The sequence below is a fragment of the Aptenodytes patagonicus genome, chromosome 1, assembly GCF_965638725.1.
Source record: "Aptenodytes patagonicus chromosome 1, bAptPat1.pri.cur, whole genome shotgun sequence".
Taxonomy (NCBI): domain Eukaryota; kingdom Metazoa; phylum Chordata; class Aves; order Sphenisciformes; family Spheniscidae; genus Aptenodytes; species Aptenodytes patagonicus.
In genome coordinates, this window is record NC_134949.1 from 168,500,085 (window position 1) to 168,527,761 (window position 27,677).

General features: G+C 40.6%; 1 protein-coding gene across 1 annotated transcript in view; it reads right to left on the bottom strand.

The window, feature by feature from the left end:
• DNAJC3 (DnaJ heat shock protein family (Hsp40) member C3) overlaps nt 1-25,284 on the bottom strand; it is a 40,319-nt gene extending 15,035 nt beyond the window's left edge. Inside the window, exons 1-6 of the mRNA XM_076362116.1 lie at nt 25,145-25,284; nt 17,969-18,079; nt 14,794-14,918; nt 13,623-13,697; nt 3,223-3,375; nt 1,737-1,918 (exon numbers count right to left, since the gene is read on the bottom strand). Of these exons, the coding sequence (XP_076218231.1) occupies nt 1,737-1,918; nt 3,223-3,375; nt 13,623-13,697; nt 14,794-14,918; nt 17,969-18,079; nt 25,145-25,226 (728 nt within the window). The 5' untranslated portion in view covers nt 25,227-25,284. The remainder of the gene's footprint in view (nt 1-1,736; nt 1,919-3,222; nt 3,376-13,622; nt 13,698-14,793; nt 14,919-17,968; nt 18,080-25,144) is intronic.
• Nucleotides 25,285-27,677: the final 2,393 nt, after the last annotated feature.

Consider the following 27,677-nt stretch of genomic DNA (forward strand, 5'->3'; position numbering starts at 1 on the left):
ATCAGATACAACTGTTTGTAATTTTCCTACATATTTAACACAGCTATATTACAAAACACCTATGCAGAAGTATATTTTATGCTGCCTGAAACAAAGCTCAGCTATGACCCAAACCTCCTCTTGATAGAATATCAGCCAAGCCTGAGCCTGACTTTTCACTGCAAAGACTGTTTAATCAGACTCTGATTAGGGCAGATAACTCTTAAAATAGTCAAAAGTCTTTTAAAAAAAAAACCTCCAGAATGCAATCATATGAAGGAATAAAAGTTTTGTATCATATAGAGTCATCACAGTACAACCAAGGTGATATTTTTCAGAAAAGAGATCACAAAATCTTATTTTGTTCCTAAGCACAGACAAAAATATCTACTATTTGAAAATCATTACGCCTGTAAAGGTAAGAGGAAGAAACTAAGGGAAGGTCAAGATTAATCACCCAGCAAGTCCAAGAGCTATAGAACTCTTTCTTAGTATATCTTATGATGAAAAGAAAATAGAATCAGAGAATAAAAGAGGCTTATCCCTTCATTCTGATACCATTCTGTTCTTCAACAGCTCTCTCAATTGTACTTAAAAAAACCCTTAAGATTTCATTACTTAACAGAGGAAATCCATGTGTGGATTTCAGAGGGGGGAAAAAAAAAAAAAAAACACCCACCTATTCTTGAAATCACTAGCCTAAGTGATGGTCAGCTACCAAAAGTCACCACAGAAGCGACCTATGAGCTCCAGAGATTAAGTATACTCTGGAAAGGGGATCCCTAATGCAAACCAATTAGTTATTTGGCATTTACTTTTGCCCAGCTATAACTGCAAAAATTAATTTTATAATCACATGCAATTTCCATCCACAAGCCTTTGTCATACACTGCCAAGAAAAGAAACTCAGGCTTTTTCAATTCCCTTCACCTCTTCCTGAACAGATTCTGTGGCAGAAACCATACTGGAAGGAGTCTGGAGATGCAGGTAGCACTCCTGAGATGAGCTGCACAGAAATCACTTGTGTGCAAAAAGAAGGATTATACAGTCCGTCCAGCTGAGCACAGAGTATGAAGTTAACAGTCCAGATTGGGCAAGGGCAGTTATCTGCAGGACTGACTAGGTATGTATGGGAGTAACACCTTAAACTTAACTGAATATGAATAAAAGGGTAGGACGTTATCAAAAAATCATCCAAAATACTGGACACTGTCTGCAAGAATGAAAGATTGACAGCTCTGGATCCCCAGCTCCTCATACTTGCATGCTCCTGTACTTTTTATTTATTCTTAAGCTTGTAACCTTTTGTTTCCACTCTTGAAAATAAAAATCTAGCCCTAAGACTTAACACGTACATTTTTTGTTTGCATTGTAAACTTAACTTGAATGGAGGTTCAAGGTTAAAAAAAGGCTCCACCAAAGCAAGTTTAGAGAAGCACTTTCTTGTAGGATGGAGAAATACAATAAAGACAGTAAATGTAAGCAACTCTGATGGACCCACACTACGGCTTCTAAATAGAAGTAGTGCTTCTATTTAGTAAACAAGATGCTAGGAACCATTGATGGCTGGTCTGCCAAGCATGGTGTCTTCACTGCCAGTTCTTAGCTTCTGCAAAGGAGCTTCCTTTATCAGATCCAGACCAGGGTTGCTACTCTATCCAAAAACCAGACAACATAGATATTTCACAGTTTATCATGACCTTTATCATCACATTTTCTGTCTCAATTATAATGATTACAGCAAACAGTAAAATTACCTGAGTGATAATTCATGGTCCCCCAGCTGATAATATATTCTGCTGATTTTATAGAAGGCTTCAGTGTTATCATTCTTTAATTTGGCAGCAGCTTTCAAGTCACTAATGGCTTTGCTTGGTTCCCCTTCCTTTATATAACACTCAGCTCGAAGTTCCCGTAGCTCTGCATCCCAAACACAAACCTTGAGAAATCAAAATTAAAGCTTGTTTTTGGTCCATAACACTTCACTTCTTTTCCTCCCCAACAAAAGAAAAATCCCATTTAATTTCACTTTGCCAACTGCAATAGCATAAGGTTCAAGCTGCACGCAGAGCGCATGAGACTAGCATCTCTGCTTCCTGGTGGATGCTGTGATGCACCTGCCCAAAGAGAAAACAAAGGCCTGAAAAATTTGTAAATGATTCAATGAGCTCATGCAGGGAGTTGAATTAAATCTACTGGCACTGCTTTAGCTGGGACAGTCTGTTGAACCTCCAGGGAAGGATATTAGAATCATAAATTATTATATCTTCCCAAAAGAATCGGGGTAATGAGCAGCAAGGACCAAGCTGTTAGTTGTCCTCTAGAAAGGACAACTGTGGGTAAGATTCAGCTACGCAAGATTTGACATTAGTATCTGGATTTTAAAGATCTATACAGAAGTAACAATGTCACAGTATGGCAAGAATAATTACTTAAAAGGAATTGCCTATCATAATTCGTCTTAGAGAATTTATTCTGGGTCTTATCATTTGTTTGTAAACCACCATTTTAGAAAATGGGGCTTTTCTGCTTTTCTACATTCCCTCCCCATAAACAAACTCCCACACTTTGGCAGTTTCTTCACCAAAAGCTAGAATGTTGTAAATTCCAAGTCAGTGTTAATTTGTATGTGAAGAGTCATAGCAGTTAACTGTCTTTTAATATGACACACAAAATGCCTACATGATTGAGTTATTTACACTTATACTATCAGACTACCTATACTGATTAAGATTCAAATAGCGGTATTTAAGGAACAAGCTGAAGAGTCCAGATAGCTATGTACATTTTTAACTTTGTGATTTTTTGATCTTTTGTCATTTCATTTTCTCAAGACAAAAACTGCCTGCATATAGGCAATGAAAAATCTAAATAAAAACCCTACGCCTCCTGTATCTGGCAAAACTTCATTGGTTTGAGAACAACATTTTTCCCAGCTTCCCCAAGAACACTGAACTGTGGAAAAATGGGAAATTATTATCAAGAAAGTTATTCTTAAGAGAAGTTTGGCTGAAGTTGTATCTTTAACCCTAACTACAATCTATTATTTTGACTTTTTTTTGCAGCTAGCACTCAGCATTCTCCACTCTCCAACTTCATTATGGACTCATGGGGCTCAGCAAAACTGAGCCAATTACACCAAGCGTTTTCACATCAGTGAAGAAGTTATTAAACAAAAATACACAGATGTCAGACAGGAGCTCTTACTTCCCTTTCGCAGTACCATTTTACTTTAACACTTACTGCCAAGATTTCATCAAGAAGAGAAATAGCGGCTTCGTAATCCTCTTGCTGGTAGGCAGATAATGCTTGTGAATGCAGGCGCTGTAGCTCATCAGACTTTGTCAGCTGAGTCTGGGCTTCTTTTTCCTCATTATTGCTAGGATTGGATTTGAGCTGCAAACATTAACAAGGAATGAGACTGAAATGCTTGTTCAAGGATCTCTTTTTGTCCCATTAATAATCATATCATGGAAAACTGACTAAAGCTGCAAATAAAGTAAAATTAGTTTTAAAATTCCACTGGAAATGCTTCCAATGCCAAACTTCAGAAAAAGACAGACATTTTTAGCTTCAATAAGAGTTGTCAGAAGTCAGAGAAATCTAATCCTACAACCCACCCCCCCAGCTCGATCATTTACCATTGGACACATGATACACAACAGTCATCGTTGTCCCCATCATCCCCTGGAAGTCATGGACCTCTCAATTGTAGCCTAGTTAATTCACCTCTCTGCAGACAGTTATTGAACACTGGATTCCCCAGCATCAGTAGAAAGTAAATCCACTTGGCATAATCATGTATCTCACTTTAAGCACAATACTTATTTATAAATTTGTGACAGAAACAAATGCAACATGTCACAGATAGTATTACTGTAAAGCTGCGTTTCCTGTATTTTCCCTGGAAAGAGTGGCTACAGCAGCAAGTTAAGATGGGGGAAAGGCTCAACTGGGATCAGCTGGGAGTTTATGCACTTTGCTTCATAACTAGTTTTAAACAAGTCTAAAGTTTTGTCTGCAAAGACTCTCATTTCTCAAACCCCTCTTTCTGAGCAAGCAGAAGGGGTTACATTGTACTTGTCTTCATTTGTTTAGGCAGCTTTTTATTTTCAAAGGAAATAAAGACTCCAAAAATCTCTCACAGGCGACTCTGCCACCACCCAGGAAGACACATATGGGGCAGGAAGAATCTGTCATTCCCTTGCAAAGCCAGGGAGTCATTTGTAAAATTAGTGTAGTCTGAATAAGGCACTGGCTTCACACTTCTTGCTGATCAGAATGACTTCCAAAGTTTTAAAAGGGACAGATCAGCAGGACTTGCTTTTTTTTTTTTGTTCATTTGCTTTAAAAATCAAAACTTGCAGTACCTTGCATTTTATACACAGAATGTTGACTAAAGTTAAGAGTCCTCAAAGTCATCCAGTACCTTTTCTTTCCTCCTTTACCTCAAAGTGGCCCCTTCCCTTTTTCTCATCAGTAAGTTCTTCAAACACTCATATTTTGTGCTTAAGTGTCTAATGTAATTCAACATCAGCCCTCAGAACTCCTTTAACAAAATTTCCCCTGGTTCTAACACTTAAGTATATGAAAGGAAAAAGCCTAAATGCAACATCAAAAGCATGCACAGATCCCACCTCTGTCTTAGATTCTTCATTTAAAGTCTTTTTGAACCTTATGCAGTTGTTTCATTTTACTCTGGCAAAAATCAAGTTGTACTTAGACCTGAAAATTCTCCTTTACCCCCTACACTGTCTTTCAGCAAGAGAAGAATGTGATCAAAGAGTTTTCTTCTTTGTAGGCCAATTCCTAATACACGTCTCAAAAAGCTTTTCTTCTGGTTAGAAGAGAAACTCTGCCTATAAACCCCTGATGCTGTGCATCCTTTTTCTCCCCCAAATCTGGAGCTTGTAGTAGAAGCAAATTTCTGCACCTGTAATTTTAAAAGTTCCAAGACTACAAAACTCTCTGAAGTTCTGAACTCTTTAGTTCCAGCTGACTTGCTTAATTTTCTCCCTCAATTTCTCAGCATTTTCCTCTCTTTAAAATTAAGAGCTTTTGCGACAGATGAGCTTTATGCTTCCGTTTAAACTTATCTCACAATAACACTGCACTCCTTAGACACACAGTATGTTTCTTGTAATTTATTTGGAGCAAAATGACAGTGGAATGTGAAAAGCAATGTTACAATCACACAGACAAGTCCAATAGTAATAAAGACCATTTGAGTGAAACATCCTAGATAATTTTAGGTAGTACAAACTGTTCAGTTAACAAAGAAAGGGAAACTTTTCAAGCTATCATTCCAACTAACGCCATCAAGTGTTTGTGTGCTACAGCATGATGAAAATATACACTCAGAAGCTCTTAAGTAATTAGTGTATTGCCATGAGGTTTTAATCAGTAATGTTAACTAAAGCAAGAAGCAGCCTGTTCATTCAGCTCCTGGAAAAAAGCTGGAAATGTGATGCAGTTGTTTGATACTCTCATTTTGGTTTACTTCCCAATTTTTTTCTGTCTTTTTGCCCTGTGATCAGAGGACTGTCACATCGCTATCAATTAAAAAAAAAAAAAAAAAAAATCACATTTCAACTATTCCTCCTTTTCCTGTGACAGCAGTAAGCTTGGGGGTGACAAGTCAGAAAAACTGCTTGCACTAAGTGTGCTAGATTTCCAAGAAAGGAGCAAAGTATTAGAAAACCCTTCAGCTGAATTTAATACAGTGTCGTGGTTTAATCTCAGTCGGCAACTAAGCACCACGCAGCCGCTCACTCACTCCCCCCCCACCCGGTGGGATGGGGGAGAGAATTGGAAGAGCACAAGTTAGAAAAAGTCGTGGGTTGAGATAAAAACAGTTTAATAATTGAAATAAAATGATGATAATAATAATATTATAATAATAATACACAAAACAAGTGATGCACAGTACAATTGCTCACCACCCACCGACCGATGCCCAGCCAGTCCCCGAGCAGCGGCCCCCCCAGCCAGCTTTCCCCAGTTTATGTACTGAGCATGACGTCACACGGTATGGAATGTCCCTTTGGCCAGTTTGGCTGTGCCCCCTCCCAGCTTCTTGTGCACCTCCAGCCTTCTCAGTCGGTAGAGCATGGGAAGCTGAAAAGTCCTTGGCTAGTGTAAGCATTACCTAGCAACAACTAAAACATCGGTGCTTTATCAACTTTGTTCTCATCCTAAATCCAAAACACTGTACCAGCTACTAGAAAGGAAATTAACTCTATCCCTGCCGAAACCAGGACATACAGGTCTAAGGCAAACCTAACACTCCTCTACATGCTTCATCAATGGTCTCAAAGCAAAGTCAGAAGCTATGCTCTGCTCAGGTCTGCTGGACAAGCACACTGCTACTGGTGAACGTGTTCTCAGCACAGTATACTTTGCTGTCTTTGAGATTTACTACATTTGGATTAGAACACTAAATTAGTTGCAGTTTAAGTTGCAGCAACAAGAGCTAGCCATCTGTTACAGCAGCTTTCATTCACTACCAATGCGCTCCCCCTGCCCCAACCCTGCACCTAATTCCTTTGCAGGAAACAAAGGCCAGTATACACGGATGGCTTTGTTACTCTAAGTCATTCTCTATCACAGATTTATTACTATAGGTGCTGCTTTATTTTATAGCCTAGTCTCAGTACACACCCTAGGGTAAGCAAAACCCCATTTTTTCCCCCCCAACTGAGCAAGATTGAAGGGAACAAAATCATCATCCCCGCTCAATTTATCAAGTCGAGCTTTAAAAGCATTTGCACGTGTATCTATCTTTCTCCCTACTATTCTCAGTGAGGAAGCTGGTTTCTTCCAGAACTTTATTTCAGGGACTTGACTCAAAACTTTGCAACATTACCTTGCTGCACCCAGGACAGTGGGAAAAGACATTAGTAGTCCAATTCATGAATCCCAGCATTTTTTTCGCATCTAGAAAGTGCTTAGATCATTTCTATTCAAAGTAGGCAGCTTTGGAATGGCTGCTTTGCGTTTGCAGTCAAAAATCAAGTATTTAAAAGTTTTCTGATGGGAAAAGCATTTTAACAAGCTAAACAATTCATGCTGGTTTTCAAGAAGCAACATAATCCCCCCTCCAAACCTGCCATACTTCATTGTATTTCACAAGTCCATCAACGTGAGCTTTCTAACCACACACAGAAGTTACACAAGCCACACACAAGGCTACATGAAAAATAAAATGCAGCACTACTTCAGAAAAATATTGTTAATAAGGTGCCATCGATACAGCCAAACTGGTGTATCAGCAGTGACAAAACACTGAAGCGAGACCAATGTTAAACTACGCAGCATCCATTTGCATTTTGTGTTGGATGCTGCTATCCTGAAGATGCCACGTGCTGGTCTGAATTAATATCTTTCAATGTGTTGCACCTACATGTATCTTACAATTATGCTTTCTGGATCAGCGATATGCTTTTTATTTAACAAAGCTTTACAACATTACCTGTTACCACACTAAAAAAAAAAGGATCCCCAAACACAGAACACTTACAGGAGACAGAACTGGAAATCATGAACATGGAGCAAGTGCCTCCTGCCTGTTAAATTTAGTAAGGACTTTTTGCTTCATCATCTTTTTTTCAGAAGTATAGGGAAGAGTTATAAAACATGGCTAAGCTAATTCAATGGCTTACCACAACCTGTCCTGCTTTCCAGCTACACAGTCCTGCATCTTCCTTTGCAATGGCCCATTAACAATATAGGAAAAGGTTGGGCATTTAGTACAGGAATCCTAGCGAAGAACAGTTACAGCCACCTTGAGAAAAAAACCAACTCAAAATCCATACTCTCAAAGAGTACAGATTAAAGATATACAGGCAATTCATCTGTAGCATGTGAGTATCTTAGTATGTATTATAAACAGACACTATCAACTTGAAAAATTCTTACATGCTGTTGTTTAAAAAACAAAATATTGTTAAAACCGCCCAAATGTTACAGAAACATTGTTTCTACACCCTGCTTACAGTGGTCCAGCGCCACTAACATAGGCATACATCTACACATTCTAAAGCTGTTCTATTTTCTTGTTTTTCACAGTGGTAAATGCATAGACAATGAAAAGAAATTGATTAAGCTTGTGAAAAACATACTGAGGGGAACTGAAGGAACCTCCATGGTTTGTGTTATCTAAGATCAAGACATCCATGCACTCAAGAACAGTGCACAAAGGAAAGCTCTGCATTGGCAGAGCAACAGCAATATATTAGATAACACAACTATGATGTCAGACAGATGGAAAAAAGCAAGGAAATATTTAAATACCTTTTACTCTTTACCCAGGAAGCTACAGATGATCACAGTACCACAGAGGAATGTATTTGGAAACAATCTAATGTTACTTTGATCTGGTTAAGAGAGCTTCAAATACCCAACCCAAGCTTGCCTAGTAACTTACTCGAATCAGATTAACTTACAGTGCCATAAGATGGTCTCCTCCACCTAGATCCAGAATAGTATTATTACACATATCAACCAACTATGTTAAACTATTGTCCAGTGTATTTTCATAGAATCATTAAGGTTGGAAAAGACCTCTAAGATCGAGTCCAACTGTCAACCCAACACCACCATGCCCACTAAACCATGTCCCTAAGCACCTCATCTACACGTCTTTTAAATACCTCCAGGGATGGGGACTCAACCACTTCCCTGGGCAGCCTGTTCCAATATTTAACCACTCTTTCATTTTGCAACAGCCGAAGGCTCCTCTAGATTAGAAAACAAGAATTTGCAGATGTACAGTGCTCAGTCACTTGGTCTTGGCTGACATCTAGTGGAGTTGGGAGCGGCACCTTCAGCTTCCAGATTTTAAGTGTTTATGCTTCCAAGGAAGACAGAATTGCCTACTTAGGACACCTCCATTTACAGTATTTATTGCAACAAACTGCAACTGTGAACATTACAGTCAGTCTAAAAAAAATGAAGATAGTTTAAAAGAACTATGACAACTTGGTCCTTTCCACACTTTCCAATAGACTAGGCAGAAGTTCTGTTCTATTTTTGTGCCTTCTACAGAATTCAGCAACTCAAACGCTTGTCATTTTCTCTAGGACACAAGCAGGGCCACAGACAATATCACAAGGCATATACAAAGGGCTGTCAGGACTTGCATCACTTTTGTCACCTTTTCAGAAGGCCTTCCATCAACCAAAGTATACCAATATTCCTTTTATTTTCACTAAAAATCACATGCTTAAAGATAAATATTCCAGGGCTTTCAGGGATTGAGGCCTTAGACATGAACGTTGATGTGCCCACAGATCCGTCCTGCTGACTTCTACTATTCAGAAACTACTAACCAAAACAGAAGGAACTTGATATTAAAGCATATGAACACCCAACCAAAGTTGAAGCAGAGAAATAAATACCATTCATATACTGTGAGCAATGACTTTCTAAAGTCACCTAAGGACTTCTGCTTAATCCCTGTTCCATCCTGGGCACTCTGAACAGTAATTAGGCTCCTCTGCTGACACCTGTTGAAAGTTTTATTACCCTCTAGGTCCTAGATTTCCAAACTGGTAGCTGAGTTGCGAAGGAAAAAGCTGAAGAGCTTCTACAGATTAATGAGTTGTGATCCTGTATTGCTAGACAGAAAAAAAAAAAATCTGGCCCATGTAAGGAACTTCATCAGCTTGATGCATATGTTGGCCAAAAGGAGAGGTTTCTAGAAATGTAGTATTGCTTAACATGTCAACGCTAAGTCTGAATCACACCTTTCAGCCAACAGGGCAGTATGGGGGGGGGGGGGGGGGCACGGGGCGGGAAGGCAATCTAAAAATAAGGCATGAAGGCTGGGGTCTCAAGACACTCTGCTCCTGAAAGGAGTAATCCCATCCTTTCCAGTCAGGCATTCCACTGCCTGCTCTCATACTGATACTGCCTCATGAGACAGCCAGTACCGATATGCCACAGGGAGTAGAAACACCCAAACAGAGAAACTGCTCTGCTTAGCAATCATATAACTTTAAAGAGGTTTAGGGTGCTCATGAAACTTTTCCCACATACTATAAAACTGTGTAGAAAGAATTTAAGGGTATGAATTTTTTTTCTTTTTCCACAAGTATACGCCAAAGGATAGTTCTACTATTATATGTAAAGAATAGTTTCAATGATTCCTTTAAGCTCTACACAAAACTGCTGCCGTTACAAGCTGGGAAAGTTTGCCTGTCATCCTCCGCTCCATTTAGATGGGCTGAACTTTTCTTACTCCTTCTCTCTCTCTGTATCTCCTAAACTGCTGAGATCCCTTTCAAGGAGCATGACTCCAAGAGAGAGTGGAGGAGGGATGGGAAGACAAAAAAAAGCTTTTCAGAGTCTCCACTGGGATTCGACAGACTTCTGGAATATGCTAGGAGAAAACAGCATTTTTCAGACAGCTCGTTACATCAGTCACCTTGCAGTTCTGGTAGGCACAGAAAGCAACACTGGTGACACTGACTCAATGTAAGCGTCATACAGCAAATTACAAACCATCTCATTCTTACCTGTCTGTTCTTGAGTAGTCCAAGTAAAATTACTCTCCTTAGTTTCCACATTCTGACCTGGTTTCTCCAACTCAAAAGTGGGGAATATTTTTAAAATCTGAACTACTCCCTTGAAGTCAACATCTGACCCAAACAAACGAACAAACAATCTCTTGTGTGAAATGACACAAGAGATAACACATCTACTATCATTCAGGGGCATACAATCTACTTCAAAGAAGGCTGGCTTTACCAGAAGAAAGCCCATCTCAACTACACAACCATTTCCTCAGGAAAAAACTTAACATTGAAGGTAAAAACTCTCATATTTTACAGCCCGCAATTCATTTCTGTAAGCGTATGACATCCTCAGGACCACTTACTCTAGATAACATCCTGAAACCCTGCACAGTAAAGAAAGTGGATTATTTTTCTTCACATTAAGACTTCCCTTTCAGTGAAGGGGGATGGATGCGGTGGAAGTTTGTTTTGGTTTTTTTTAAATACAGCATTTCCATCCCATCTTTCCACGATACTCAGCTTCTGCAGACTCAAACATATGACCAGGCTGATGCACACCTACTGACTTACAGTGACTGTTTGCAGAGTTAGAGCCTATGCACTACTAATGCAGGATGGCCAAAGTTTTTCTCCAATTTGATTTGGACACCAAAATTTGCTGACGTGCTACATGCTTACCCAGAATGAGAGCATTCTAGTCAGCTGATATCCAGCCAACAAAGTGGGAGGCTAGAGGGCTGCTCATATTCTGACCTACATTTACTCAGCTAAAGAGTAGAATCATAGATTACATACTCTGTTCACATGTAAAACACGCCTTTTTAGGTATCCAAGTCCACAACTAAATTCTGGCCTAAAAGCTATTGAGATCCCACTGGCATTTCTTTGGGCCATATCTGCCCTAGTAGTAGACGGAGCTTTCATTTCAAGGTACAACTTACTCCTTCTGGCTTCTTGACAACTGACTTAAATTGTAAGTCAAAGCTTCTTAGTGGCTACTATTTACCTTTCCCCTGTTGCTTTTGGTAGCAAAGATAGAGTCTGGATGTAAAAGTCTTGAAATCATTTGGAAAGATATTCAATCCCTAACAGCCTTCCTCCTTCTCTCCCCTCCTCTCATATACAAAAGTACCCCCAAAGAAACACCAAATGTTAATACATTTCAGAGTATTGAGACTCTGACGACTCTGACTTCCTCTCATCTTGAGATTAAATGCAATTTCATATTTAGATGCAAACATACTGCCAGAGTAAACTAGGTATTTTAGACACACAGAGAACTGGTAGAATAATCAGATTGACTATCTGAAAGATTGAGAAGAAAACGAGCGAAATCTCTCAAATATGTATGTATTCTACTTAAGAGTCACGATACGTAGGATAACTTAATCCCCTCCCCCATATGAATAAATTAACCTATTACAAAGGATTACTTTAATATTGGCTTATTTTGCTTGAATATACTATACTTAACTGAAAATTGTGCTCTTCAAAAGAGACTGCTTGCCATATTCTCTAAGTACATAGGCAATATTGTTCACAGAACCAAGGAAACTGGAAATAAGATTTAGGACGAATATGGTATCTTCCTAAGCCAGCTTCTGAGAAGAAACTCTGTTCTACTTCAGATTTAAAACTTGACTGAAGACTGAAACTATTTGACTGACCAAAGACAGCAATCTAAATTTTTGCAGCTGGTTTGGAAAAAAATGCAAGCTACTTGACAGTTCACTGGAGAAGCATTTCCATATGCAGTATTAAGCAATGCTCCAAGAAACAGTAACTGCAAAGAGATGCATATACAAACTCAGAATCAACACTGACATCACGTAATTGCTACTGCAGCAACTATGTCCTCAGTTAATCAGAGCTGAAAGACATTCTCCCAGATTTGCAAACAGCAGGGTTGCACTGCAATCAGCCATGTAGCTGCAGACCACGCACTCCTAAGAAACTTACTGAGGAAGCAGCAGCCAGAGGAGCCATTGCTACATGAATTTCAGAATAAGCTACTGTAGCTTTGCTACAAACACAAAGACTGCCTCGTGCATTTATACCTGCAAAAGCCATTCCTCCCAACTGCCCTGCACAGCGTACAGTATCACTGCTCTGTTTTTGTTATACATACTCACTAGTAAGACTTCCATTAAACATCTGTGATCTGCAACGCAGAACTGCTTTCTCCACACTCTTCAAAGAAAGCCAACAAGACAGCATCAGTCACACTTGCAAATGCTATTTATTTTGGCATAAGGGACATGCAAGCTGTTCCAACTAGCAACTCTTGAAAAGTATGCAAAAATAAGAATGAATCTTATTTATTCTCATGCTTACAGAAGTTTTGTGCAACAGAGAGGGAATTGAGTTTCACATATTCTCTGAGGAATTTTGTTCTGGGGCTAGATCAGTTTATTTTTGCAGCGTAAGACCAAAATGCACAAAATACCCACTGAAAGAAAAAACAACCCAAGTGAGTTTTAGGTGGGTCATATCCAATTGTGTTTGTATGGAACCTCTGGGCACTTCCTGATCATGGAGAGAAAGTATTGTCAACACATGCATGAAAGATGGAGAACTCCTCTGCAGATGAGAACACACGCAGATGCATGCCACTGAAATCCATTGATTTTAACAGCCCAGTGCCCGAATTAGGAACCCAGGATCCTTCTGCAATCAGTGAAAAGACATAGGAACCTTCAAAGGTTGATCCATGAGGCCCCTAGCGATTTCCCAGGGCGACCTGAATATAGTGATGTAAAGCAGGGTTCAATTACGTACTTTGAGTCTCATGTCACTTATCCTTTCTTTCTGAATGAAGATTGCTCCCTAGTATAAGCGTCATCAAGCAGAGATCATGAAGTGCCAAGCACACGCACACAAAAGATATTTTTCGAAGTGCTGTGCTACTTCATGCAACACCTTCTGATTTCATCTTCATCACTGCACTGCAGCTTTATCAGTCATTTATTCATATGAGGTAGCTTAGCTACAATACCTTTAAAGAACAGGAAAGAAACTCAGGTATGCATACGCATATGCTCTAGAGCATCAGAGTTGAGATGAGACCTTGGCTCAGAACCCAACCTTGAAAGCAGTGATGTAGTTCAACTTAGGCCTCCAACTTACCACATTTTTAAAGTCATCCTCTGCTTCATCAAATTTTCCTTGCTTGAGCAATAAGTGTCCTCTCTGTAGTCTTGCCTGAAATGAAACATAAGATAATTTCTTTTGATTTACAAATCGGAATTCAGCAAAGTATGAAAACAAGCTTCAGTTTCCTTCAGCAGCAAAAAAAAAAAGTTTCATTTTACTACAGCTAACAAGCTGAAACAGAGATCGCAACACCCATTGTCTTCTCAATTTGACAATGTTCTTCTGAGGCCTCTTTGATGGCAAAGCATCACTCTGCACCAGAACTGAGGGACAAAAAGCAGCCATAGTTTTTGTGAGCAGCTGCAACTCATGGAAAGAACTCATTTGACAAGTTGCATAAAACAAAGTGAATGTTTACCTTACACCACTTTCCTGATTATAACTGCTTATAGATTTTAAGAAATTAGCAGAAATAATAAATAATAAACAATCTCCACATTTAATTCTTTCACTAAACTTTCAGTATAATAGAAGCTATGTAAAGAGACAAGTTAATGATTTAGAAGACTTTGATTTATGGTAAGAATATTTTCATACAACAATGAATTTAACCTTTGCTCCTTCATTGTAAGCTATACAGGACATGCCACTGCCCATGGGAAAGGGAGATGAGAGAATCAGATGGAGAGGATTCCAGCATCAGTCTCCAACTAGTGTGGCAGTCTCCACATACGGTAAGAAGTGAGCAAGGGAAAGCAAATGAGAACTTGCAGCAATCCCATAGGAAGGCAGTGAGATTAGGACAGTTCTTGTGGAGAAGAGATGCCTCAAATCAAATGCTGATTAAGACAGAAGAAAAACAGAGGCAGCTGTGCGCTCTCTTCCCCCTCCTCGCTTTCAGAGGGCATAGCCTTGGTGACCGAGAGAATAACCACCACAAGTGAGAGAAGGAAAGTGTTTAGCACAAAGCCATGAGGAACATGAACTTAATAAAACTACTATTAGTTGTTAGAATAACTGGCTAGACTGTACTCAGCATAGTTACAAATTCAAGCACATACACCATTACTATTATTTTATCCTATTTAAAGCCTCATGAGTGAAAATGTATTTTCTATTTGTGTTTAGCAAAATCTGAAAGTCAACCTTCTTCGAAGCAGGTTTTTTTTACGCTTGAACAATTTTCAATTCCAGTAATACTTACTGATGTGAAGTCCTGCTTTAATTCAACCACTTTACTTAAATCACGAATTGCTGCTTTAGATTTGCCCATGGCTAAGTACACTGTGGCTCTTCTGTAATAAGCAATGTAGTTATCAGAGTCTCCCTCTGCAAGTGAACAAACAGCAATCAGAATACTACCTCAAAGTAACTGAAACTTTGGGTACAGTGAAAATGTAATGACTAAAAATATATTACCTGAGTTTTAAGCCACTGGAAAAAATGGTATTTATCAATAAAACATAACATTTGTAACATTATCCAAGCAGTATTTTCTATGCAGTTTGATTATTTAACAATAAAGATTACAGAAACACAGTAAATGCCAAATAATTAAGAGTACTGAAGTTGAAATACGTACATGTTTTTCAGCTTTGTACAGCCACTACATACTAATCCTTTATCTCCAACTGCAGGCCTACATTTGAAAGCATGTTAATTCATCATTCTCCATCCCAGTCCCTGTCCATCATATAGGATGCAAGCAAATAATCCCAAAGCAACCAATATGTTCGCCCAATGTCGTCAGATGCATAAACCCTTTACACCATCCACTGAAATAGTAGCAGCTTCTTTTTTTTAATATTCAAGTGGGCACCAACACCCCCTCTCAACGGCAGACAAACGCACGTACGTTATCAAAACCTGAAGGCTAACTTCAAGGCCCACACATTCCATGTTGTCTGTTGGTCAAACTTCCAAGATCCAGCAATTTTAACTCTCTAGGCTAGCACATATACGTACACCCCTACAGGAGACAAACATCAGTCTCTGAAACCAAGAAGAATTTTCTTAATATTCTTCTCTATGCAGTATTTCAAAGAAACAGATGACAGTTACTGTGGGCTCTCAAGGAAAGGTAACTTAGACCACCCAACAATCATATGCAGTGGAAGACACTAAACGTTTTACTGTGTTATTAAAAAAAAAAAATCATCAATCCAGAACTTGTAGACAAGAACATCCATATCTGAGGAACAAAACAAGTATTTCTCTTCTTCACCTCATTTGAGGTTAAAGTTCAACTTTAAAATACATGGAACAAATAACACTGCCAAAAATCTTATGGTTGGTAACCAAGCTTCATAGCTGGCCATCTCCATTAGCAAAACACTAGTTCAGTTCTCACTGGAAAAGGTATCTGCACTCTTCCTCTACAATGTCTTGGCTGTGGAAATGCTAACGTCCAGCACTGAAATTTAATAATAACTCCCATGTTTGTATGGCAGCATTATGGACATCAAATAAATTCAAATGTTACTACCTTTAAAAAAAAGGAAGTGTTAAGTCCTACTGCATACAACTAAACGTGTAGAGTAGGCACAAATCAATAGCTGAAGTTAAGGAACTTTTTTAATACACAAAGAATGAAAGGTAGGAAAGAGCTAACCCAGAAAGCATGTTCCAGCACCAGATGGTGATCTTTCTGACAGTCAGAATATGGTTTTGCCTCAGTTCCCCCGTAACAGTAATGAACAGCAATCGACATTTACCCACAGAAAAAGCATAAGCCATCAACTTGAAGGGACTGAAGAGAGAGCTGGAAATTTAACTGAAGTGGGAGAAAATGGACTGTAGCTTTCTTTTATTTTAGATGTTTGCAAAAAAGAAAAATAGGCTGGCTGAGGCAAGACAAAAAGATCTATTTCTCTCACGGTCTACAATGACGCAATACAGGCAAAAAAGGATTAGAGAAATTTCTTCTCTCTTCTACAAACACAGTAGGCAAATCATGCTTAAAATCTTTTCAAAAAGGCAAAATACAAAGAAGAAAGAAGTCTGATGAAGGTTTAGGCAATCAGGCTCAAATCAACATCCAACTAAGAATCCCATCAAGGTCACAACGGAGGTGGTCACACCGTAGTTCTACCAGCTGCTCGAGCACTGCTGGCAAAGCAGAGGGTTTCACCCCATGCAGGCGCTTCACTGCTCATCCCACCTCACACCACTGCTGCCTTTGCACCACCACCAGCATTTGCATGGCCACAGACTGAACTGGACTTTTCACCAAATCCAAGTTAAAGCTTGCCAACCAATAATAAAGGAATAAACCACACTGTAACACTAACTCTGCTCAGGTCCCACAGAAATGCTTTGGCAACGACGCACAAGGCAAAAGGAGTAACAGACAGCCTCTTGGTAGAATGAGGAGCTTCCATAGCACAGAAAAAGAGGAAGTCTCCCCCTCCACTCCTCCCTTTATATTAGGGAAGTTGATCTTGGAGAACTCACAGAAAATATTAGTAGCTCAGAATCAGCAGATATTTCATTTACCTATCACTATTAGACCAAGGCATAAATAGAAAAGTCTCAATAGTATGACTCATTACTGTGTAACACCTTGGTGTTATTCTTCTCACAGAGAAAATTATGCACCTGTACACATTATAACAAAGTCCAACAACTGAAAAAAAAAAAAACCCTCATGCAATTGAGAAATTGTAGTGTTAATGGACACTGCTCTTTACTGGTGCTGTCTCTACGCTTCAATTCAAGGATTTTAACCAGCAAAGTTGCTTTAAAATTTATAGAAGCAAACATTTAACTCCTCAGTTTGTTGAAAATGCAGAACACCAAAACAAGAACTCACTCACTAGTTGAGTATGAGGGACAGTTAATATACTCTTCGCTACCAGTTCAGTATCTCAAACTTGTAGCATCAGTTTTACTGAGATATCACCCACTTCAAGATTTAAAAAAAAAAAAGACTATTTTACACATTGAATTTTTTACAGTGCTAGAGAGAAGAAAGCATGGATAAACTCAACCTTTCGAATACATACTTTGAAAAGCTTCATAAAGATAAAACCTAATCTTGATGGGATTAGATACAGGGAATACCTCATCGAATGATACCACAGTCAATTATAATTGCTTCCATACAGCTAGCTTGCAGAACAGCAGTGACTTAGTGTTCACATATCATGTAGTTAGTTTAACAATTTCTTTTATCAAAACCAAAGCATAAATATTCTACTGCACCTCTGTTGGCAGAGGTCCCGTCCAAACTGCTGCATAAAGGTGCCCCAACTTCTGCAATTCCGGGAATGCAATTTTCAAGAAAGCAGGATACTTAATGAAGCAAATAGGGGGGGGGGGGGAAACAAACCTGACCCAAAAGTATTTCAGTGCAAGAGTCACTTTCCTGAGATACGTACCTATAGCTGCATGAAAGTGAGACAAAGCATCTGCTAGCTGTCCAGCAGCCAATAACTTCTTTCCCATTTCAAGCTGTTTTTCCACTTCTGCATTTATTCCACATTCAGCTCCTTAAAGAAAAACAAAGAGATGAAGGTTTTGAATGACCAGTTTGATTATACCAAATGCATACAGTGATAGTACAATACATATAACAAACAGTTATTGATATAGAGGCAGAAGTCACATCTTCCCATACTAAAACAACCTGCAGCCTAATAAACACGCAGCATGTCTTCCCTGCCCCCAAAAGGATGTCAAAGTAAATAGATAAACACTGTAAAGCACCACATTGTGAGAAGGCACCAAATATGCATTTCTATTCCTGCCTATACATTCAGTGACATACTTTTCCACATCACGCTTTATACATCAAGTATAAAAACAGTTTGACAAAATACGTTTCTATGTGGGCTTTCAATTTCAAAAGAATCTGGAAAAACACTCATAATGCACACATAGCAAATATAAAAAGGCTCCAAGTTAAATTTCACGACCCTACTGATAACTTAGGACTCAGCTGAGAACTGTTAGCTACTGCAGAAATTGGCTTCTCATCTACTGCACTTTTGTCTCATCATTTCCAAGGTGAACTGTTTCCAGAGCGCAAGTTTTGATATGAACAATTAAAATCTTCACTCCCTTTTCATTTAACCAGTGGTATGAAAGTCATATTAAAGTGGTATGCTTTCGAAGTGCCAGTTTTAGTTTAAAGCTAATAAATTGCTGCTGCTGCTCAGCCAACAGGGAAAGATTATTGTCGAGAAGAAACGAGCAGCTAAGTGCAAGTACATGCTGTACTTGTACATCAATTCAGCCACAGAGGTTTTTCATTTGTACTGCTTCCAGCATTATTCAAAGCAGGGCAGAATTTCACAACTTCCCAGTTTATGACTATTAAAACTTCCACACTATAAACAGTTTTCTTTTACTAAGAGCATACCCTATGCATAAATTATACTACCTTGCTTAATTAAAATCCTGAATAAACACATTACATTAGAAAACCATGAACTGCAATTACTAGGAATCAATTTCTTTCACTCAGGTTTTGCATCGAGCTAATTCAGATAGGCACCTAAATTAATCTTAAATACAAAAACGCAACAGCACTTTGAAGTAGTTTCTTAGAGTCTGAATGAAAATGTTACACTACACAGACTGAAGGAAAGTATATCAAAACTTGTCACACTGAAAGGTGATTAAACAAAAGTATTTGTAATGAAAGAACAATAATTTCTGATCAGCAAGTCATCAAGATTTTAGAACTAGGAGCTCTCAGCACCTGGGATCTTAATTGTTTTCCTTTCCTACTCATTAATACAGTTCATCATTCTTTTAATTCCACATTGTAAGAGAATCATTGAGCTGCCTATACTAAAATGAACAAAATGCCCTCTGTATCCACTGGAAAGAGATCTATCTGCTAAAAGATTGATAATAATTCAGCAAACTGTATTCAAAGACTTCAATTATTTGCTTTAGAACAATGACAGCAAACAAATTCCTTTTTTTAATTAATGGAAATTACTTTGTAAAATAAGCCCCAAATTTCCAGCCAGTAATTTTTTTTGTTCAAATAGATGACGTTAAAAATAGTAATTACTTATCATACAGTCAATTTGGGGATCTTAAACGATGCATTTTAAAATCCATTCTAGGTATATTTTATTCAGAGCTATATATAAATAGCACCACTGATAGGGGAGAAGTATTTCTTGACAGTAATTTTTTCACACACAGTATTCTACTTCAAGGTAGCTTTTATGTGAATGCCCAATTTTCAGGAAAATGGACATTCTTTGCCATTTTGCTTCTTCTCTAGCTTAAAGCTTTGATCACAGAGTAGTCCAATGTCCTCTAAAATGATAAAGCAAGCATTGGAGAGAAAACCTCAGAACAAACAAACAAAAGACACCTGAAAAAAAAAAAAAAAACCACCACAAATTTCCCTGGCTTTGGAAGTATACTAGCAACAAATCAGATACCACACCATAAACAGACTGGAGTATTTAATGTGAGCTAAAACAAACAAGCAAAAAATTCTTAAGCTTCATCCCTCCCCTCTCTCCCCACATATGAATATCTGAAATCTTTCAAAACTTGTCAGTTTGGAGTGGTATCCTAGAAGTGGGCTGTAAATTACTCTTTGATGATCCTTCCATCCACCTAAACACGGCATTCAATTTTCACAGAGTCTCAAGCATCTGAAAGAGTGTCCTTGTTTCACATTTAGTCACATCAGGATAGCTCCAAGAATAGATTTTCCACAATTAAGATGTACCTATACTATTCAGTGTCTTTCACACGTTATGTTCAGTACAGTTTCACAGTTACATAATGCTTTAGGCAGGAGAGCCATCTTTTTCCTTGAAAATACTAAAGATAATAAATAAAGGAAATGAGAAAGGTGACCACTAGCAGTAAACAGGTGAGTAAGAAAAGCAGGAGCAACACAGATAGAGAAATAAGGCAAACTGTAAAGGGCTGTAGCTTCCCTGTAGAACAAGACTAATTATACTAGACATACATTAAAACTTGGCTCTGCAAGTTGCTGAACATCATAAATTGATATGGGAATCTCCAGCAGGAGCCTATATAGTCAGTGTAACCATGATGAAAAGTGACATTTACCATAACTACTCAGGAACACTGTACACTGACCTGATAGTTGGGCTGTTTATTGATATAAATATACCGTCTATTCATTTTCTGGCTGTAGGCAAACAATTGCTCTAAATAAACCACCCCACAGTAGACATCTGAAAACTGTTAACATAGGCCCAGGAGTCTAAGGACTCAAATTCTGTGTAACTTATTTGGGTACCTATTCACTCTTTGGTCTGGGGAACATAAGGACTCAAGTTCAACCAGAGGACAAAACAAACCAATCCCAACAGATAGACAGTCATTAGTGAGCTGGATACCAAGGGCCCAGCACTACAGCTGAAGAAGCTTTGTATGCTCCAGCAAGAAACTAAATTTATGCAAGAGATATGCAAGCATACTATTCATTTTTAAAACTTCCAAGTATTTTAATTTGAATATTAATTCTAAAGCCTGCCTAATTGTTATCTATTCACCACAGACCTCAGATGACCGCACACAAGAGCCCCAGCTGTCAAATCAAGTCAGATATTCTGGATAAATTCAGAGCCTGTAGCCCTGGCACTGATGCTACAGTGGAAGAGCAGGAAAAAAAAAAGAAAAAACCAAACCCAAATAAAAACCCCTACCAAACCACTCCCAGGTAAGAATTGGTACCAGCCCTGACAGCTCAAAGGAAGTCAGTCAGAAGGCACAGGAAACATAAGCAGGTGCAGCTAACCTGTTTTTCCAGTTAAATACACTCACTTCAAATAAATTAGAACTTCCTGGTAGGATTTTTATTAGAATAACTGGTGCTAATATGTGGGTTCCTAAGTATATAAACTTCAACTATACCCTCATATAATCAGTCACATCCACAGTGTAAAAAGCTTAAGAAATCCCTCCAACTTGAAAATAGTTTCGAGATTTTACAGTTGTCTACACACTCCTCTTTTTCCCCAGTAGAATTTCCACCTACTTTTTTTTTTTTTTAAATCTTGTCCCCAAGCTGGGTAATGGGACTATGAAAATAAACATAATTAGTTCCGACTGTGTACCAGAAACAGAATTGTTTCAAAGACAAAGAAGAAACATGCATGTCACTAATCTTAATTACAATGATCTAAACTTTTTTTATTTTTAACATAAAAGAGCTTGAAGATTGTCTTGTCATGTGAGTGGGAGATCCTACTTTTGGGGAGGTTTTTGATCAGAATGACCCTGTGTTTAGCGTATTAAGTCTTAAGCTTGCTGTTATTTTTAAACAGGTTTGGGCTTTGCTTTTACGTGTGTGTCATGCACCGTATAGTACCAAAAGAGGGGGGGAGAAATGACCACTACTCAGACTCCACAGTCAGGTGGGTACTATATGGTGACAGTTCATTACGAGAGCCAGAATCCTTAAGCAAGCATACAGGTTCATGAAATAGTAACATATAACATGACACAACTACGTACACAGGGAGGGTAACACGACCTGTCGATAAGGATCAAGCTGGTGGTCACAGACGGTTCGGGGATCTCAGTCCAGCTGAGAGGGAACTCCGAAGAGCCTCCTCCAGTCTGCGTCCTTTATGCTTTTGTTGCTGCATGGTCTCGGTAGGTAAGCCCTTGGTTGGGTCTTATCTTTTACTCAAATGTGCTATCTTCTCCCCTTCCCTCTTATTTTAATAATGAGGAGCCATAACTGCTATATCACTAAACTAAGTGCTCAGTATCACAAGTTGGTTTTACTTTTAACTTTATGCGGGCGAGCTTCTCCTTTTACTTCCCTGCCTTAGGTTTTCTCTCTCAGTGGGTTCAAATATATTTCAGAGCCTGGGTCTTTAGGCCCTTGACATAAGTTTAGGCCTCACAACTGCGAGAGGTGTGGCAAAGGCGGACTTATCAAGGATGACAGTGTCTGAACAGGTGAGAGCTATGGGGCCTTTGCTCCATCCTTTCCCCCGTTTCTGCACAGTCATTGCTCCCTTGTGTCCAGCTACATGGGGGCATGGGCATCACAGTGCATTTGCAAGTGTGTTTTTCAGGGACAAGACTGAACAAAGTAAGAAGTGGACAAGCAACCACTGTTTCAGGAGTAATACGAAAAGGCTCACAAGGAGCCTCCGAGCATCCAGGTGAGCCATGTGTAACTTCCACCCATCAAGTTTTTACGCCCTCCGTTTGCAAGGAAAGTTGGTAAATATAACTAAGACTGGCAAACCAAAAAGCCCCCCCCCCCCCGCCCTCCCAGTATCCTTTGCTATTTGGGGCAAGAAAAAAAACCTCACAAACTCAGGATAGAAACATGTGGTGTGGGGGTGAGAGAGAACACTTAAGGCTAGTGGTCTGACAATAACGAACTGAGCTCTGTGTACTTAAACCCTGTTTCTTCTTCCCCTTATTACATTTCCTTTCTTTTACTACTAGGAAGGAGAGGGGGAAGAGGAACAATACTCCTCCATCCTCCTCAGTCGCCTTTTTGTTGCGATTAGTGTGGACAAACAGCCATGAAGGATGAATCTTCCCAAGAGGTGATTTGTATCAAATAGCAGCTTATTCAGCACAAGTCAGGGTATTTGAAGAGGAGGAATTCAGGAAACACAACAGTAAGGGCTGAACTGCAACCTGCCACATCACCAAGTATTCAAAAAGCTTTTTACTGAACTCATTTACCAGCCAGATATAAACTAGTATTCATAGATATCAACTGTAAGATACAAAGTTAATACAGGCCGACTGTTCCACTGATTCATGAATCAGATGGCACAAGGCAGACTTCTATTATCAAGACAGCAAGATGCAAATTTAAATATGAACACTTTTGAGTTCAAAGACCAGTAATATTGGGGGGAGGGGGGAGAAAAAAAAAAATCCAGATACTTAAATAATGTAAACCCCTAAATACATACTCTGAAAATGAACTCATGAACTAAGAGGTTAGTAAGTTCAGTAAATAAGATCCAGAAGCATCACTTTTCATTCTATTACTGTTCTGTACATCTTCATTAACTGAAGTTAAGAAAATGGACCCCAAATTAGGAAATGTGGCTTTAGTAAGTCCACATAGCCATTAAACCATATACTTGAAATAGGTTGGCAACTCCAAATAAAGAATTCTCAGCAGGAGCATCACTGCCACAATCTTAGGAAAAAAAAGTATACTTTGACCACAATTATTTTTGCTCTAACACTACCAGAATACACATCCAAAAAAGCAATTCAACACCACAGTATGTAGTCTTATACTACAGAGCATCTTTGCCACAGTATGTTCCTGCTGCCACTTGGCCAGCTGAAGTGTTCATTAGTTTAGTACACCAACCGAATTTCTAATGTCGAGCCCAGGTCAGTCTTAAGTCTATGGACTTATTCTGACTATTGACAGCTTCAGTTCCACTTCAGTCTGCCACTGCCAGTTAAAGAACGTTCCTCGGGTGAAACTCTGACTATGTACGCAATTGTATAACCAAGTTATAAATTTAACAGGAGCCTGTGAATAAAAGTTTGACTATACAGGTGTTGCTGACAATGTAGTCTGAAAGCAAACAGGCCACACAAAGCACAGATAAACTTCTCTGCCGAACTTCAAATACTAATGGTGAGAGGGGAAAAAAAAAAAACCAACAAAAAAACCCAACAACAAAACAAAAACAAACAGATGCAACACAACTGTCAAAAGCCTCAGCGAACTTGTAGGTCTGGCACTAATAATGGCTGTGGCTGAAGAGGACCACTGAAAAAGCCTTTGAACTTGGAAACTGTGCAAAATTCGTACAGAAGTGAGAAATTCAAGGCCAGTACGGAACTGGCCAATGCTGTCACACAGTTGCACTCGAGAATACCACAACATTTTCAAGACCTCACAGGAGCTGGCACCCTATCAGCAGGCCAAGGAAAACGAAGCACACAGCAAGCTACCTTAAACACCACCGCCAGGAGCTGGGATAAAATCAAAGAGGTTACAAGCAGTGACGGTGCCCTCATTACACACCCTTCACAACAGCCTTGATGAGGTGGCAGTTCTTACCTCCTTCTTCCTCACACCCTTTCCAGAAATATTCCCCCCCAGAACGTCCCGCGAGGGCTGCCCCGCCGCCATGGCGGTGGCGGCCCCCGGGCCTCCCCCCGGCCTGGCCCGGCCCGGCCAGCCCCGCGCACCGCCCGGCTCAGGCCCGCTGGCTCCCTGCCGGCAGGCCGCAGCCCCGCCGGGTCCGCTCCGCTCTCCCCCGGCATCTCGGCCCGACTACACCGGCTGCCCCACGGCCCGGGCGGACACCCGAACACACTCAACCGGCGCGACCGCTGACGAGAGCCCGGAAAGAGGGAGGACGAGCAGCCACCAGCTCCCCCCGGCCAGGCACCGCTGCGGGCCCAGCAGCGGCCCCGCCTCAGGCTCGCTTGCCCCACGCCCCGGAGGGCCGCGGAGGGAAGCGGCAGCCCCCCCTACCGCCACACACACGCCGGCCGGGCCGCAGCTCCCCCGCGCCCCCTCACAAACCCCACGCGCGGCCCCCGGCAGCACGGCGACCCCCGGAGACGCGAGCACCTCCCCCGCCCCTCACCCTGGTACTGCAGGTCGAAGAGCACGAGCAGGAAGGGCAGCGCGGAGCCCAGGCGGCCGGCGGAGGCCGCGGGAGACACCATCTCCGCCGCCACCCCGACGCCCGCGGCGACAGTGGCGGCGCCCCTTGCCGACGGCTCCAACTTCTCCGGGGTGGGTCGTGGGCGCCTCTGATTGGCCGCGCCGCGCGCGCCCGCCCCTCGCGCTCGCCGAACGTGGAAGCGGCGTGAGGGCGCCCGTCCGCGCAATGCCAGGCTCCGCCTAAGCCGGGGGGGGGGGAAGGGGTGGGGGCGCGGCTCCGCGCCTGCGCGGCACGGAGGCGGGGCGCCGCCGCCACTGAGCTTGCGTGAAAGGGCGGGGTCCCCGCTCCCGCGCGTGCGCAGAAAGGCAGAGGGCCGCCGCCGCCGCCGCTGCCCACAGCGGGGCGCCCTCGCTGGGCATGGCGGCGCGGGCTGGTGGCCGGGGTCAGGCGTCGGGCCCCGGACCGCCAGCGGAAAGATAAACCCTGAGTGTCCCCGTCCGCTTCTGTATTTTACCTCGTGTCTCTTTGCCCGTCCCCTCCTACCGCAGCCAGGCTTCCCTTGGGGCGAGGAGGGCTTTGCTCCAGGCGCGGGTTTAGCCCGCCTGAGGGTGCTCCGCAGGTGCTGGCAGGCCTGGGGAAGGACGCGGGCTGCTTGCCCCGGGCCAGCCGGGGGCTGCAACGGCTGGCGTCGGGGCTAATGGAGTGAGTTTAACATTGTCGATATACAGGGCCACCTTTTGGGGTGTGATGGTTGCTCAATTGTTTGAAGTCAGTATCTCTGGACTACTCAAATTGTAAAAAAAAATCGGGCAGTAAGTCACAAGTAAATTGATCCTGGTTCTTTACCACTGTGCCTGACCTAGCAATGGAGCGGAGGAAGGCAAGTGCGGTTTCAAACTGTGCTTGATTGTCCCTGGGACGCAGTCCTGTTTTCCACTGAGAGCAAAGCCAAGATAGGCGCCGTGGGCTTAACTGTACGCTGACCTCCAGGCATGCCACAAAAGTATCGGGGAATTTACCAGACTGCAGAAAAATTGGTGATGCGGCTTCACAGAGCACAGTATTTTCATGCTAAAAGTTCATCTTGGATCTGTAAACTGAAAGCAAAGCCTATGTAAGATGTCTGCAATCTAACATACTTTTGGAGACGTCTTTTCCTTTTTTTCTTACTTAAAATACAATCTGTTCTTAGCTACCACAGAAAAACTAATCTTGTATGTGCCTAGTTGTTCATTGTTTCAAATTATCTGCTAGTGTTGTTGGATAAACAATTCATATTAGGGGTGTATTATATGTTATACCCCATCAACGTAAAAAAAAAAATAATCTTGTTCTCAGGGGAAATCTGAGAAAGTAAAAGACTTGAGGCTTGAAGTCTGATTTGGCAACCACAGAAATGTCTTTTTTCGTTCTGCAGGTACGGTCACATTACCTTTCTCACCCTAGATGATACAATTTACAAGCTTTCCTGAAAGATCAGACTGAAAAAAAGAAAAGTTATCCCTCTTCAACATTTCATTTGGAAGATGATGCTGCAAAGGTATCACCTTGAAATTTGACCTGCAGAAGATATTCAGAAATAAGAACTTGAAATTAAGAAGTGATAGATGTGAAATGAATAATTGATGACATTTTAAAGATGTCAGCATAAGGAAGAACATGACAACTCTGTAGCACTATGGATAAGACAAAATATGAAATTCTAAAACTGAACTGAGCAGAATGTAGTCACTGTTACAGTAAATGAATTCCTTTGATTTTGCCTGAGGAAAAAAATATTGGACCAAAGCCAGATAAAATGAATATGAAAAGGAATTTATACCTCCAACGCTCTAAGATAACTGAAAATAGTAGTAAGGATGATCATATACTTAATGGACTCTTAATAACAAGATTAGGAGAAAACAATCTGAAGAAAACTCAGTACCTCATACTGGAATACCACGCATAAAGATTCAAGCATCAAATCCCTTAAAGCAAGACAAAAGTAGTATGATTAAAGCGTCAAGTATTGTTTTGAGTAGGTGCTTGACAAGCCCTTGGTCCTTGACCTTGGCCCTGAAATACTGAGCCAAGGTATATTTCAGGCTGACACAGTAATGTAAAGAACAGTGTGTAATGCCAACACTACAAAATTATCTGCTCAAAGAGAAAGCATCGATCATTGTCACTCTGTGCTAGAAATGTCACCAGGTACACAGAATTACACAGTAATTCTTGAAAGAGACCATAAACCGTGAAGGACCATTCTTGATTATCATAGATCCCCAAACATATATTATTTAGATATTAAGTATAAACCTGGGAGAAAAAGTTCTTTAACACATATTCCCTGGTGCAGTTTCAGAAGCAAGAAGAAGAGAAGGGCTGGAGAGAACAAATGGAAGTGACATGCCAACATTGTATTTTGGAATTCAAAAAATAGCAAAGCAGTACAGCTGTAATGCAAAAAGTCTTTCAAAGGGATTCACCAAAATTAGACTGGTATCAGAAACGAGTTTCTTCAGCAGCC